The 13,680-nt window shown below is 38.4% G+C and overlaps 1 protein-coding gene across 10 annotated transcripts in view; it reads right to left on the bottom strand.

Annotated features, from left to right (window-relative positions):
- Nucleotides 1-52: 52 nt before the first annotated feature.
- FBXL2 (F-box and leucine rich repeat protein 2) overlaps nt 53-13,680 on the bottom strand; it is a 59,352-nt gene continuing 45,724 nt past the window's right edge. For 6 of the 10 annotated variants that reach the window (XM_080580114.1, XM_080580120.1, XM_080580121.1 and 3 more), the window contains 5 exons: nt 9,572-9,632; nt 8,029-8,073; nt 7,390-7,446; nt 2,854-3,066; nt 53-2,006 (listed from right to left, as the gene is read on the bottom strand). In XM_080580114.1, the coding sequence (XP_080436240.1) occupies nt 1,899-2,006; nt 2,854-3,066; nt 7,390-7,446; nt 8,029-8,073; nt 9,572-9,632 (484 nt within the window). In that variant the 3' untranslated portion in view covers nt 53-1,898. The remainder of the gene's footprint in view (nt 2,007-2,853; nt 3,067-7,389; nt 7,447-8,028; nt 8,074-9,571; nt 9,633-13,680) is intronic. The other 4 variants (XM_080580117.1, XM_080580119.1, XM_080580116.1 and 1 more) reach the window with 4 other exon arrangements.

Genomic DNA, 13,680 nt, shown 5'->3' with positions numbered 1-13,680 from the left:
CAACTGCTGCTTCCAATAGAAAACTTACTTAAATAATTCAAAGAAATCAGAATTTGACATCAGCTGATTGTTTATTTAAGTGTCCTGTATCAGAGTAGGTTCCATTTGGTTTTGTACATCTTTTATGCAATAGACTTACTTACAATGTTCATTATGTTCTTAGAAAAAAATAAGGCCAACAAAAGGCAACACATCTTGACATAGTGGTACCTACCAATGACCTTCCTGGTACAGTTGAGAATAAAATCTGCTTAAAACTCTCTATTATAGCTTTATCTTAATGGAAATCTGATTGTAACAACACTCCTCTACCACTGTGCAAAACAAGCCCTAATTGACTTATTTTGTAGTAGTAAAGAAATCCATGTACTGCACTGCAATCTGTTATTTATCCTTAAAGTCGAGATCTTCATTTACCATCCCCATCACCTGTGAATGGGTGAAGCATAAACACAACACAGCTGTTGTTACCCATCAAAGTCTCTTAATGTTCGCATTCGCTTTCAAAAACTCGTTCTAAATTGCTGGGGAGGCTGCAGTACTACTCAATAGGAGCTTCTCCAACTGCTTTTTAATGAAGCCAGTATTTCTGTTAGGTTTCAGTAAACACACAGGCCTGAACTCTTAAAACATACACACACACAATCAATCTTACACAGAAAAGCTTTCTGAACTGTTGAGTAGTTTATCTCAGATAATTACGTTGCTTAATATAAAAGAGTTTATTTATCTAACCCTCTAGCACTGGAAAACTAAGGATGAAAGCATGGCCTTAAGAGTTAATACTTAGATTTTTTTTATTATTATTACTCAGAAGTTGACAGCTTCTTCAACAACCTGAATGTGAAGAGTTTGGCCTTCTACATTTGAAAACCACAGGGTAGGTCTGGTTCAACTGCCTACAGATCTATTTGCCAATCTGCTTGCTGCATCCCTAAAATGCATAGGACAAACAGCTTGAATCAAAGTCCTCGCTCCATCAAAGTTCCTGCAACTTAGCCTAGGTTCCATCATCTGTAGAAAAACACGAGTAGCATACCCCTCTTCCTGGAGCTGCTGCATCCTGCTCTTACAAAAACAAGGAGGTAATCGAGGACACACAGTAACAGCATTACAGTAAGCACCATGTATGATTGTGGCAGCCAATTACAGTAGAGTACACAAGCTCTACCACAGTGGATTTCTAACCTCTTTTAAAGGCTGATGGCATTGGGCATAAAATGTGCTTCAGTGATGGGCAAGCTTTCAAGTAACACATAGTTCAACTGAACCAAGTTCAAAACTTTGAAAATTATTTATATAGTTACCATGAGGTACTAGCTTACCATTGGATATTAACTATTATGTTCTGTTATGTAATTAAATATGAAGCTGAATCATGAAAAAGTATAAGCTGTTTTGCTGTAAGAGCTCATGATTACCTTGCATTTTTGGTCAACGTTTGCTAAAGCTGATTTGTCATTAAACCTGATATTTAATCTGCCACATATATTACAGAACAGCAGGTTCAGTTTCTTTGTGTGACTGACTTGAGCCCCCAACTTCACCTTACAACTTCACACTGAATAGCGCTTAGAAATGCGAAGTAACTTCCAAGTTTAGTGAACATTCACCAAATAGCCACTATGCTGAAACGCCCCCACATTTTACAAGATACTTCAGTTCTCATGCCAACAGAAGGAAGGAGTTACTAATACAAACCAAAGCATCACCACCCAACTTAATCCACGTCTGAACATTAAGATTTTTACCTGGAAAAAAATGCTTTTCTTGTCACAAAACTGGATGACCAAACACCACCATTATAACTGTCAGGAAACTGACTCCTTCCACTGATTTTCAGTCCAATTCTTTTCTTCACCAAAAAAAAAAAAAAGTGTGGTTGCACTTACTTACTGTCAAAGAATAATACAGCATCTGCAGAGGCGCTGTCCACTCCCTCCTACCGAAGGAGGGGGAGTTACTGGAGCAAAGTAAGCATGAACTTTCACGTGAGGTAGATGAGCCTGTGGATGAAAAGCCTGCATATTAATGGGAGAGAAATATGCATAACTAGTAAAGAAACAGTACACCTCAAGTACTACCAACATCAGCTCTCGTTACAGTTGGTTAGCTAAAAAGCATCTATACATTTGAAACCCTCCAAGCTGCCTTCTGACACATAATTCCTGTGCTCCATCTGGCTCAGGCACACTGATGCCTGGGCACACTCACCTGGTCAGGGTTCCCCTTTTTTTCCCAGCAAAGCACTCATCAGCCAAAGAGCTCTCTACCAAAAGAAGCATGTGTCTTGCCACAGAGGAGAGATGGACTTCAAGCTATTGAACAAAGACTGGTCTGTACCTTGTCTCCCATATTCCCTGGTTCTCTCATCCTGGAAAGCAACAGGGAATAGAACAGGGCATCTGCCCTCACCGGTCACTATCAGGGACAAGCTTTCCATTTGCAAGAGTATTTGGACAAAACTCTGTGTGATACTAAGCTGCAGGTGACTCTAACAGTAAGGCTAAATGCTGTCCCACCTCCTCCCCCCGCTCTGTTACTCAGTCCCTGACTTAACAGGGTGAGTACATTGAGGAAAAGAGCTTGTGACCAGATTCCAAGACCTAACTGCCCTACAACACATTCACTGAAATTGCCATGCAGATGTTTTACTATTGGCTCTGTATAGTAAGAGTGTGTATTCTGGGAGAATTAAAAAAAAGTCACAAAATCCTAAAACCATAGAAACTGGTATTTAACATAGAGAAAGCAGAAGGCTCCTTTGCCTGAGACATCTGCAGGACTCCTACAGTCTCAAGAAGTATCACTGGCTTGGGTGCTCCCACCTGAGCAAGTCAGCACAACACGTACTCGGATTCTTTTGATTCCGGCCCGCGTGACTTGCTGACAGTCATACAGCTCGATTCTCTCCAAGTTGTGGCAGTTCTCCAGGTGTTCCAGAGTTACATCAGTGATGAGAAGACAGTTATCAAGCTCCAGCACTTGGAGCCTCTCATGACCACACGTACTGTTGCTCAGATGAAGAATCCCATCATCAGTGATCAATTCACAGTGAGATAAGCTCTAAAACGGAGAGGCAAACAGTTAACATCACTCAATCCAAAACTACTCAATCCTCTAAACACCAGCAGTCCTCCTCAACCTCTTTCTAGTGGTTAAACAGAATATAAATATAGTGGTTAAACAAAGAATATAAAGCTTATTTCCAAAGCAGTAACAAAAGAATCAGTTGAAGTTAACAAAACGAGCTGTATTTAATTTTTAACTTTGCTTCAAAAAGAGTAGTTGAGCTGACAGTACCAAAAGATGCATCACTGGCAAACTCCTCAACCCCCTCTGCTCTTGATGAATGTGAGAGCTTAGTGTTGTGCACCTCAGTCACAGCAAGGCCTAAACAGCTATTCAGCATGCCAGAAACAGAAGCCAACTTCAAAAGTTGATCAAGAACATACAGGAATAGATGGGGATCTACTGACAGCAGTAACTTTCACAGCTACCACGATACGGTCAGTTTTCATACACACCACTGGGACCAAGCAAGTGCAGGTCCACACAGATAAAGAATTCCAGACTGATTTGCCAAATAAAGGTTTCAGGAAAACCATGAGGGTTTAGCACCTCAGGCTATACATACAAGGAGTAACAAATACCTTGCAGAGCTGCAGGTGCAGGTCTCCTCTGCAACAGCCAGCATAACAAACCAAAAAATTCCACTCCTCTTCAGCATACTTCTTTACTCCCTTGCATTTCAAGGCATGGAAAAACTTGCATCACCTCAGACAGTAGCACCACATAAAGCAGTTTCCTGCTTCCTTTAGGTAATTCACGACTTTTGGAGAAGCACTGAAGCCCTGATGATGATGATAGGAAACAGCGTCCCTCAGAGGAGGCTTAAAAACTCCATTGTCAATGAAATGAACACTCTCAAGGCTTCCGCACTGGAGATGTACAGGATCTACGCACTCTTCTCACTCTGGGTCCTCACAGCTAGCTCTATGCTCTCCGCTCAGCCCTCTGCTTTGTATATTACTCGTATCTAAGCCTAATAGTGACTGGTTTTGAAGCTGCACTTCCTTACTACAAGTATTTTTCAGACAGCAACTGATGAAGAAATGCAGCAATCCAAAAGTGCCTTTTAACTCAGCACAAGCAAACAACTGCACTCAGCGGTCCCTCTTGCCAATAACCTGAATCAAATATGTAATCCTTCCCTTCTTCTCTCCATACATTGCATCTATCATTTATTTGAGCCTGACAGGGAAGTCTGAGGACTGCCAGCTCTGGCTTACCCTTACTTTACCTCAGATAGAATAATCAGCAGTTCTTGCCTGTTATCAGTCACACAGAACAACTCGCCCTGTCCTTCAGAACAACTCACCTCTCAACTTCCTTTTTTCTCCTTTGCTCACCAGCATGAAGGATGAGTGAGTAACCACAGAAGAGAATGGGAGACAAGTCCACAACTATCTTCTTTCCTGCATCTCCAGCTGGTTCAATTTTACTCACTTATCAAGTGTATGTAAGCAGACAGCAATGATGAGCAACACCACAACTAGTGCATACTGTCTCCAAAAGGCCAAAGAAATTAAAAGCTTGACCCTATCAACAGCATTTTATCTTATATGTTTACATTCTGTGAGTCTATTAACTCTTTATATATTTAAGTTTTCTCTCCTATACCTACTTTCTTTTAGGATGTTTTGACCATTTGAATTGGCTTACAGCCTGGAAACAATCAGCAATTTCAGGGTTAAAGAACATTTATAATAGACCTGTTTTGAGGAAGGACAGAAGGTTATGTGAAGCTGTCGGCTACAGCAGCAGTCTACTGGCTAATTAAGAGTTTTCCATCCCAGGAAGTAAGCAGCTTATAAAATTCAGTTTTCCTGAGACACTGTATTTGGTACTGGAAGGACAATACAGGATGTGCAGCTGAGTTCACAAAACTTTGTAAAACAAATATGCAAAACATGTAATTTTTCTGACCTCATAAACTTGTTTAAAACTGTTAATAACTTTGAATGTAGGAAGATTTTTGCTTGAAATCTTTAGAATAAAGAGATAGGATCAAATTAATTTTTATTAATACATATTAAAGGCTGTGTGTATATCAAATAATGGCATGATATACCATGACAGTAAGAAACAGTATGATTAACTGAAGAATTCAACTGTCCTCATCTCCAGGAATATCAAGAGTGTTTCACAGTATCTCTAAAACTCTGAATGCACAAATGTTAAACACATGCACTGGAAATTACTTAAGTCCAGTAAGTAGTAAAACATTTGTGTACTTTGACACCAATGAAGGTGTAATAGTCGGTTATAATTGGTTTAACGGTGCTTTTGCTTATTTCCACTGTCTACCAAGTCTCTGAACACCAAGAAACAAGTTCAAAGGTGATTTATTCAACCTTTTGCTTATTTCCACTGTCTACAGAGTCTCTGAACACCAAGAAACACATTCAAAATTGATCTATTCAACTTCAAAATACTTGTTTAAACTGCAAATATACCTAAACATATGTTAAACCACAGCAGCCACGTAACAGTTTACAGAACGATCAACAGTACACAATTTCAAATCTAAAGTATCAAGATTAATTCATGTAGGTTGACATCTGTGACCCTGTTTTTTTCTGTCCCTGTAATTCTCACCCATCACTGTTCATTCACAGATGTATTACTACTATACACAGGATATACCCCTCAACAAAAAATTTAATTTTTACGGGTCCCCTAGAAAACTATGTTATTTTACCACTGCCACACTTCACTGTCTGTGGGCTAACACACAGACAAAGGTATTCACTGGTGCCAGCAAACAGGAGCAGGTTAATAAATGAAAATAATTAGTTTTTATGACCTCTCTGGTGAAGCACTGACAGAAGTGGTACAGAAGATCTCTTGCATGTACTGATGACAATTGGGACTACAATACAAAAAGAAATACCTATTGCAGAAGAACAGACAGCGTCCCATATGAATGACTCCACATCTTTTGACAACCCTTGTTTGGATTAACATTAAGAATTATGGTACAAAAATGAGGTGGGATAATTAGCAAGCAAAAATGAAAAAGCAACAACAACAAACTGTTGGACTTGATGATCCTTATGGGTCCCTTCCAACTCGGGATATTCTGATTCTATGAAATTATGAATAAGACTCCCTTGTAAAAGTCACCTCTCCTCATGTTGCTACCTTAGTAACACTGAGCTGGAAAAGCCAGTCATAAGACAATTCAATTAACGAAGCAGCAAACGTTCCTCTAATCACATCTAAGAACAGATTATAAAGATACCTGTTCTCACAAGTACATTCACAGTAGCATATCACAAATCTACACTTACGGGACAACTGGCTCTAAATGCAGGAGCTCCTACTCTATGGATGGTCTAGCAATTTTGTTGTACCTTTAACTCAAGAACAGACAACTTCAAGCCACCTGAAATTTTAATGTTCTGAAAGATCTAACCAACCACTCCCTAAAAAACAGTTCTTTGAAATATGGTAAGCAGAGTACCCCACCGAAGGCATCTCAATCCTCTCCATTTACTTCTGAAATGTCAAAAAAAGTTCCACAATTTACTAGGTAAACTTAGTCCTCGGAAGAACTGCTTGCATGCAAAACTGATTACAGAACAGGATTTGGATTTATCTTTACTTGGTGATTTTATTTTTTTTATTTTTTGTTTATTCAGTATTTGACTTGCTTTGGTCTGTAACTTGAAGTCTCATACTCCCTAAAAAAAAACATTAGTAAACGCACAAGAATATTTATAAAGGATCTGAGTACAGTAAATTGTCTATAAAACATTTTATTTGAATTAAGGAATCACATATGAAGGATGTTAACCATAAAATATAAGCCTTCTGGTTACTACTCACTGCAGTAACCAGAGGTAATGATTTTTATCACATAATTTATGTATTATACAATACATAAATAATATGTATTATATGTATATACATATTATATATGTATATATGTATGTATATAATATGTATGTACATATATAATATGTATAATATGTATTATACAATATATAAATAATAATATTATATATAATAATTTTAATTTATTTATAACAAATAATCATGTTTTTAATTTATCACATAATTTATTTATCACATAATTTATTTAACCAAAGGTAATGATTTTTATCACATAAATTATTTAATTATTTCAGTAGTAATCTGCTTTTAGAACACTTGTGAAATCTGCCTCTTTTTTGGATAGTATCGTTCCACTTCAGGAAACTTGTATATACATGGTGGATAGCCTGTTTTTTATGTCACAGACACACAGCTATGTCATCGCAGTTGTGTATACATACAGTTTGGGGTTATGTGTTAAAGTTCACATACAGAAGTTAAACTTACCAATGCCTGTAGTTTAGGACAGTGTATAGAAAGTTGTATCAATGTGCTGTCAGTTATCTAGGGAAAACAAAAACATAAGTTACTGACAGTGGCAAGGGCAACCCTTAAGTAAGATATCCCTTTCTGTAACAGATAAAAGCTGTTTTATCTCTGTCATGCGCTTTTCTGAAAAATGCACAATCACCTGTTGATGATTCAATCACCTCATGGCCTCAAGTTGTGCCAGGGAAGGCTTAGGTTGGCAATTAGGAGACATTGGTTCTCAGGAAGAGTAGTCAGGCATTGGAACTGGTTGCCCAGGGAAGTGATGGCGTCACCATCCCTGGAGGTGTTCAAGGAAAGGTTGAACCTTGTGCTTAGGGACATGGTTTAGTGGGTGACAGTGGTGCATGGTGATGGTTGGACCAGATGATCTTGAAGGTCTTTTCCAACCTTAATGATTCTTTTTCCTTGTATAGAATTTCCCTATAGTTATATTTTTACTCTCAATACCACAGCACTCATAAGAAAAAAAAAAAAAGGCAACAACAACAACAACCACCACCACAACCGCCAAAGCATATTTATCTCAAAGTGCTGATGTTCTTATTGGCACTACATCCTTACACGTTTGATATTCCTTTTCCTATTAAATCTCACCAAAACACATTCTTCCAAGTCCATCTTCTCCAGCTCATGGCAATTCTAAAATTAAAAGAAAAATAAAAAAAGGATAAATAAAAGATGAAATAAAACAACATATAGTTGTGAGATCATGCACAGGGCTAGTGACATGGGAAAGCACAACCTTCAAGAAGAAATTGAGGGCTAAATCCCTTCAAGTATTTGACGACCAAAGGGCAATTATTAATAATAATAAAAAATTACAAAAAACATAAGCAATACACCTCCCACCACCTCCCGAACTGCTATGCTTTCGGTCTTTTCTCTTACTAAGGGATGTTTCTCCTACTTGCCCTGTAAGGTTTGCAACAGTGTGTGAACAGAATTCAACCATCTTTGCTTTCCTCCCCCCCGTTGAGGTCAACTTCAATTCAAACCTATAGTATTTATTGCATCTCTATTGAAGTTAACTAATCTGCATACAGATGAATCCAACTTCTGTGTACATCACCCTGCATCAAACTAACCTGAAAGACACTTAAGCCTGTAAAACCTCTATTTATCACCATGCTTTTAGAATGAAGCCTTAAAACAATTTGTTTTGCTACTGAATGACAAAAATATTAAAATAAGGTCTACTTTAAGGCTGGGAGAAAGCTGCACTTCACTTTTTTTTTGTTCCTAGTAATAATACATGCAATTTTCCCAATATTCCAATATTCTTAGAGATCTCTAGCAAACTTTTAGAAGTGCTTTCAACAGCTGATCATGACTAATTTCAAGAAAATGATGTAACCTTGTGACCTTGTAGCAGACCACTCTGTGCCACTGCTCAGACCTACCCCCAGCCCTTATTGTTAGCAGGCACAGGAAGAAATGGTTTAATAGCAGCTCCCAGAAGCAGGCTTCAAGGTGACTACTGGAAGACCAAAGATGTACTGGTGAATGATTAGAAAACCACTTTGTTTTACCACTGTGGCTAGAAAGACTCTCATTCACACTAAATATCATTAGTATAAATTAATCCTGTCTACAGAGTATTATTATTTTTGTGTCCAGATTTCTCAAACCAGCGAGCATACAAATATAACTTTAAGCACTTGATATAATCGGTATGTTTACATATGTACAGCATGAATCCCGGCACAAGTCCTTATAGTTTACAATACATGGCTGAAATTTTTTTTTGTAGCTTGAAAGTATGGTCAGAATAACCTATTCTACGATGATTTCGGGTGTAAACATGACAAGGTATGTGTCATCTTTATATGGGAAATTTGGCTAGAATGAGTAATGCAATTTTAGAATTGTTATGCTAAGCATAACAAATCCAATTTAAACATACCAAAAAAAAAGAGGAAAAAAGTGAAAACAAGTAGAGAAGTATAGCAAAACAGATCAAGTTGCAGCTCTAAGTACAATAAAGAAACAAAATAAATTTTTGTCCCCTCCTCTACTGGATTCTTTCTCCTTTATTTTTCTTCTTCTCATATTCCTTCCCAGCAGGACTACATCAATTCACAGCTGCTCAGCAGCAATGAAAACAAAGTAGGCTCTCACTTTCTGAAATGGCTCTTACCCGTGCTAAAAGGGTAAAACCAGCGTCTGTAAGATGTGAACACCTTGCAGCTTCCAAAATCCTGAAAAAGTTTTCAATATTAAAGAAAACATTAATATAGAGGAAAGCAAATGTATTCGAGACACAAATCTGTCTTATAAAACTTAAAAATAAATACTCGTCTCTATCTTACATCTTAATAGCAAACACACATGCCTATTTTTCACGGTGATTTGCAATTAAGAAGCACTAGGCAGACTTTGGATCCAGTTTATAAGAATCTAATAATTACAGCGCAGATGAAGTTTAATACTCAAATTTTCTCAATATTTAGTGAAAAGAAGTATGCATAATTGTAGGCATTTTCACCTCTTGTTTCAGTAAGACAGCAAAATGCTTATGTTTTCTCAAGTGTTATCTTAGCAACTATATGCGAGAATACACCCTCAGTCAAGAAAAACACTGACAAAGGCTGCATCTAAAACGTGTCATTTAAACACAGGAAGTTGGGAAGCCATAGAACTGAGAAACTGCTTACTAGAAATTTGCTCTCAGAGCCTGTGCACAAAGGACTGTGAAACAAGTCACCAGAAAGCAAGGAGCTTAAACTCTCAAAGGCCAAAGCAAAACCAATAAACTACAACAGCACGACCTTAAAGAAAATAACACTGAATATTTTGGAAAGATAAATCCAACACTATTTCAAGAGGCAATGGGAAGCAGTGCTGACAAAGCAAAGGTCAACTGCCCCAAACAGCACTCCAGGCCTCCACCCCATTGATGTGTTTTTAGTTTCTTCTTTTTTTAATGAACATTTTTTTACTTTGCAAGTGGAGTAAGTATCAAGATGAACAAGGAGAAAGCACAGCACTATGGTATCAGAAGCACAATTATGTACAACTTTTTCATTTACCACAGCAAACATTTATTTTCTACTGGGGGGTTGTAGGGAAGGAAGCAGAGAAAGATGGACAAAGAAACTCTTGCTGTGGTGGCACTCAGAGGCATCTGGATCTATCCACTAGTTTAAGAGGTCATAAGAAAGCATTCTTGCTATGAATAAAGTGCAAAGGGAAAAGCCATGCTGCGTCCATGAGAAAAATACAACTGCATCAGACTGTGGGATGTGGGCCTCTGACTTCGCTGAATCAATCTCTTCTAAGCCAAAAGCAGGAGCACAGCTGAGCTTAGTGGCAAGCAGCCCCACAGGCTATACACCCTTGATAAACATTTCCAGAGCACTATTCCATGAGGTTCAGAAGAAAACTCACAAAAAGCCAAGAGAGAGGTACAGGATAGCTACCACTTTCCTAATGGATGTTTATAACACCTCTGGATTGTTCTTTCCACACTCGTGTACACACTTGTAAATGCACTTTTATTTGGGGGGCTTTGTCCCCTTCCCTAAAGCAAGTTAGCAACCCATCACAAAACACTCAGCTAATCTGAAAATTACCTTGGGTATCAGATAGGAAGAAGGAAAAACAAAACCAAACAACCCATAAGCAACAACAACAACAAGCATAATTAGCATAATTCAGGTCACATATGTTACCCTTCTTACTCCTTTCATCATTCACTTGCTTTTAACCCCATCTACTCTGACAACCATTAGATTCCCTACACTTCTGACTTTAAAGGGGGAAAATAATGACGTCTACAGTGGGCAAATCGGTGGGGATGCTACTTACAGCACAACCAGTCGAAAAATTCTGAAGAACAATGAAGCAGGGGGTACGAGACCAGAAGACTAGCAGCTCTGAAAAAAGCCCTTCCTGAAACTGGGTGAGCAGTCAGTCAGAAGAGAAGAATGGGGAGAACGAGCTATGTACCGGCACACTGCATCAGTCAGGTCCCAGTATGAAAAATACGTGGAATGGTGCTGGTCTGCACAGAAATGAGTGAACTTCTAATTTTTGCTTCATCTTAGTGACTGCACTTAATTCTAGAGGGCTCCAGGGTTGTTTTTTTTCCCCAGATACTGCTGGCCTCTATTTCTTATCCACTGATTTGTGTCAAAGTATCTAGCGTAGGAGCTGAACAAGCAAATTATACCCCAGAGTGGATTCCCTATTCCTATAAATCAGTGTTCTCTGAGACAGACCTCACAGCAGCACTCATCATCTACATATGTCTTTCGGGCACACCTGGAGCATCCCCATGCACAGCGCCTCCTTATTCTTTATGAATTAGCAGCAGGTGTGCAACAACATTGGTGGGGCTGACAGCAACATGATCCTAATTTTCGCAGCCATATCTAGACAAAGATATTCTGGAAGCAACAGTGTTCACAGGTGCTTTTCTCAATAAGCCTCACCAAAAAACCTACCAGTATTTTAACACTAAAAGGTGTTAAAAAAATTAGAAAAAAAAAGAAGGTATCAAGCACTTAAATGAGTAGATTTTACAAAAGCTATCAGGAGACTGCTATATCTTGACATGGGGGAAAAAAACAGCTGAAGGGAGTTGGTCAAGCTTAGTATTTGTTTTCCAGAAGAAGAGTGGTAACAGCTGCAGAGCACAGCACTATCCCAGAAAAAAAGCATAGCGGGACATCCAAAACCCCAAAGTCAAGTGAGAGTGGCACAACACTGAAAGTGTTCAAAAGTTTCCTAACACAGCCAGCATGTCCAACAGACGCATGAGAATTAGGTTCTTGCAAATTTTCTTTCATACTCAACATTGAAATATTCAGAAGGCATGAACAAGTCTGGAATTACACTTCTGTTTGACTTCCAAGGTTTTTTTTTTTTAATCAAGTATTTTCAACACATGATCCCAAAGGTCTAGATGTAACTAGATGTATCACCCATCTTTCCACCACAGGCTCCTTGGCAGTCATCACTGCAAAGGGTCAATTTTATTTCCTTATACTTTACAGGAGGAAAACAGCAGAAACCTTCCCCCTCGTGGCACAGACAGGGACTAACAGTTTTCATAACAAAGGCAGGCTTGCCTGCACGAGTGACTATTTCCTGTTTAGAAGATATTAAATATTCTTCTAAAGAAAAGTGATTCTTGCTAAGCTTGTAATTCCCCATAGAAAGATCTGTGCAATTAATAACACTTTAGACTTCCTTTAATTTCCCATGTGAGCTGTGAATTGAGAGAATTGGAGCAATCACATAAGAAGACCAGTAATAACAGCACGACTTCCTAAGGAATACAATTAAGTGTGTCAAAAGTTTCCTACGCCCCCAACACAGGAATACATAAGCTCTTGTGAGTATGAATAGTTATGCGAAGGAGACCATCACTTTGTAGTTGTCTTAAGGAAAAGTTTCCTAAAGTGACAAAAGCTCTTTTTAATTCAGACAGATACTCTGATCTTCAGCATACTGCACAATGGCATCTGAATGTAGTTTCCCCTAATTCTTATAAACTTTGTTTTGCTCCATTCATCTGTGATTCATGTACAAAAAGTGGCGATTCCTGCATGTTCCTGTCAGAAATAGCAATTCAGTGTCATCCAAAGATCTTTTGTTTTGACTTTGTTTATATTACAATTAGACCTTACAATTCGTATTAGTCTCTACAACTAGAGCTGCTGGACAACCGAACCTTTCATTATTAAAGCTGAAACTTTCCCCACTTCAGAGAATACCATCATAATATACATGAAAATACAAACTGTATCAATGTGAAAGTTTATATTATTTTTAATTGACAGATAATTCACCTATGGTAATGACATAATAAAGCCATGGCTGTTTTCCTTCTCCCAGCCCTTTTGTGCTGCAGAGGGGGAGGGAAACCAAAAGCAAACATCCCACAAGCAGATTCCCTGCTGTAGGAGAGGCTCCAATTAAAACTAACTTCAGTGCTATCCCACTGACAGATCCAGCCCCAGGAACGTGCAAGATGGAGACAAAACCAATACCTTAACTCCACATTGTAATTTGCTGCTCTAAAAGTATATTAGCACTTGCCCTAACAGATACTAAGAAAAGGTTGGAGAAGAACCAGCCTCAGATGACAAAAGTTCCAACCAGCTTTTGAGCCCGGTACACAAAATTTATCCCAGAAACACAAGTCCTCAGTGCTTACAGTGGCATTAGTGCACTCCATGTCATTGTTTAAGAATACCAGGATACATATTACTACAGATCATATTAAAAATGCATTTATAA

This window comes from Anser brachyrhynchus, assembly GCF_964034855.1.
Source record: "Anser brachyrhynchus genome assembly, chromosome: 2".
Lineage (NCBI taxonomy): Eukaryota > Metazoa > Chordata > Aves > Anseriformes > Anatidae > Anser > Anser brachyrhynchus.
Note: the sequence above shows the minus strand (reverse complement) of the source record. Positions and strands in the feature narration are given on the sequence as shown.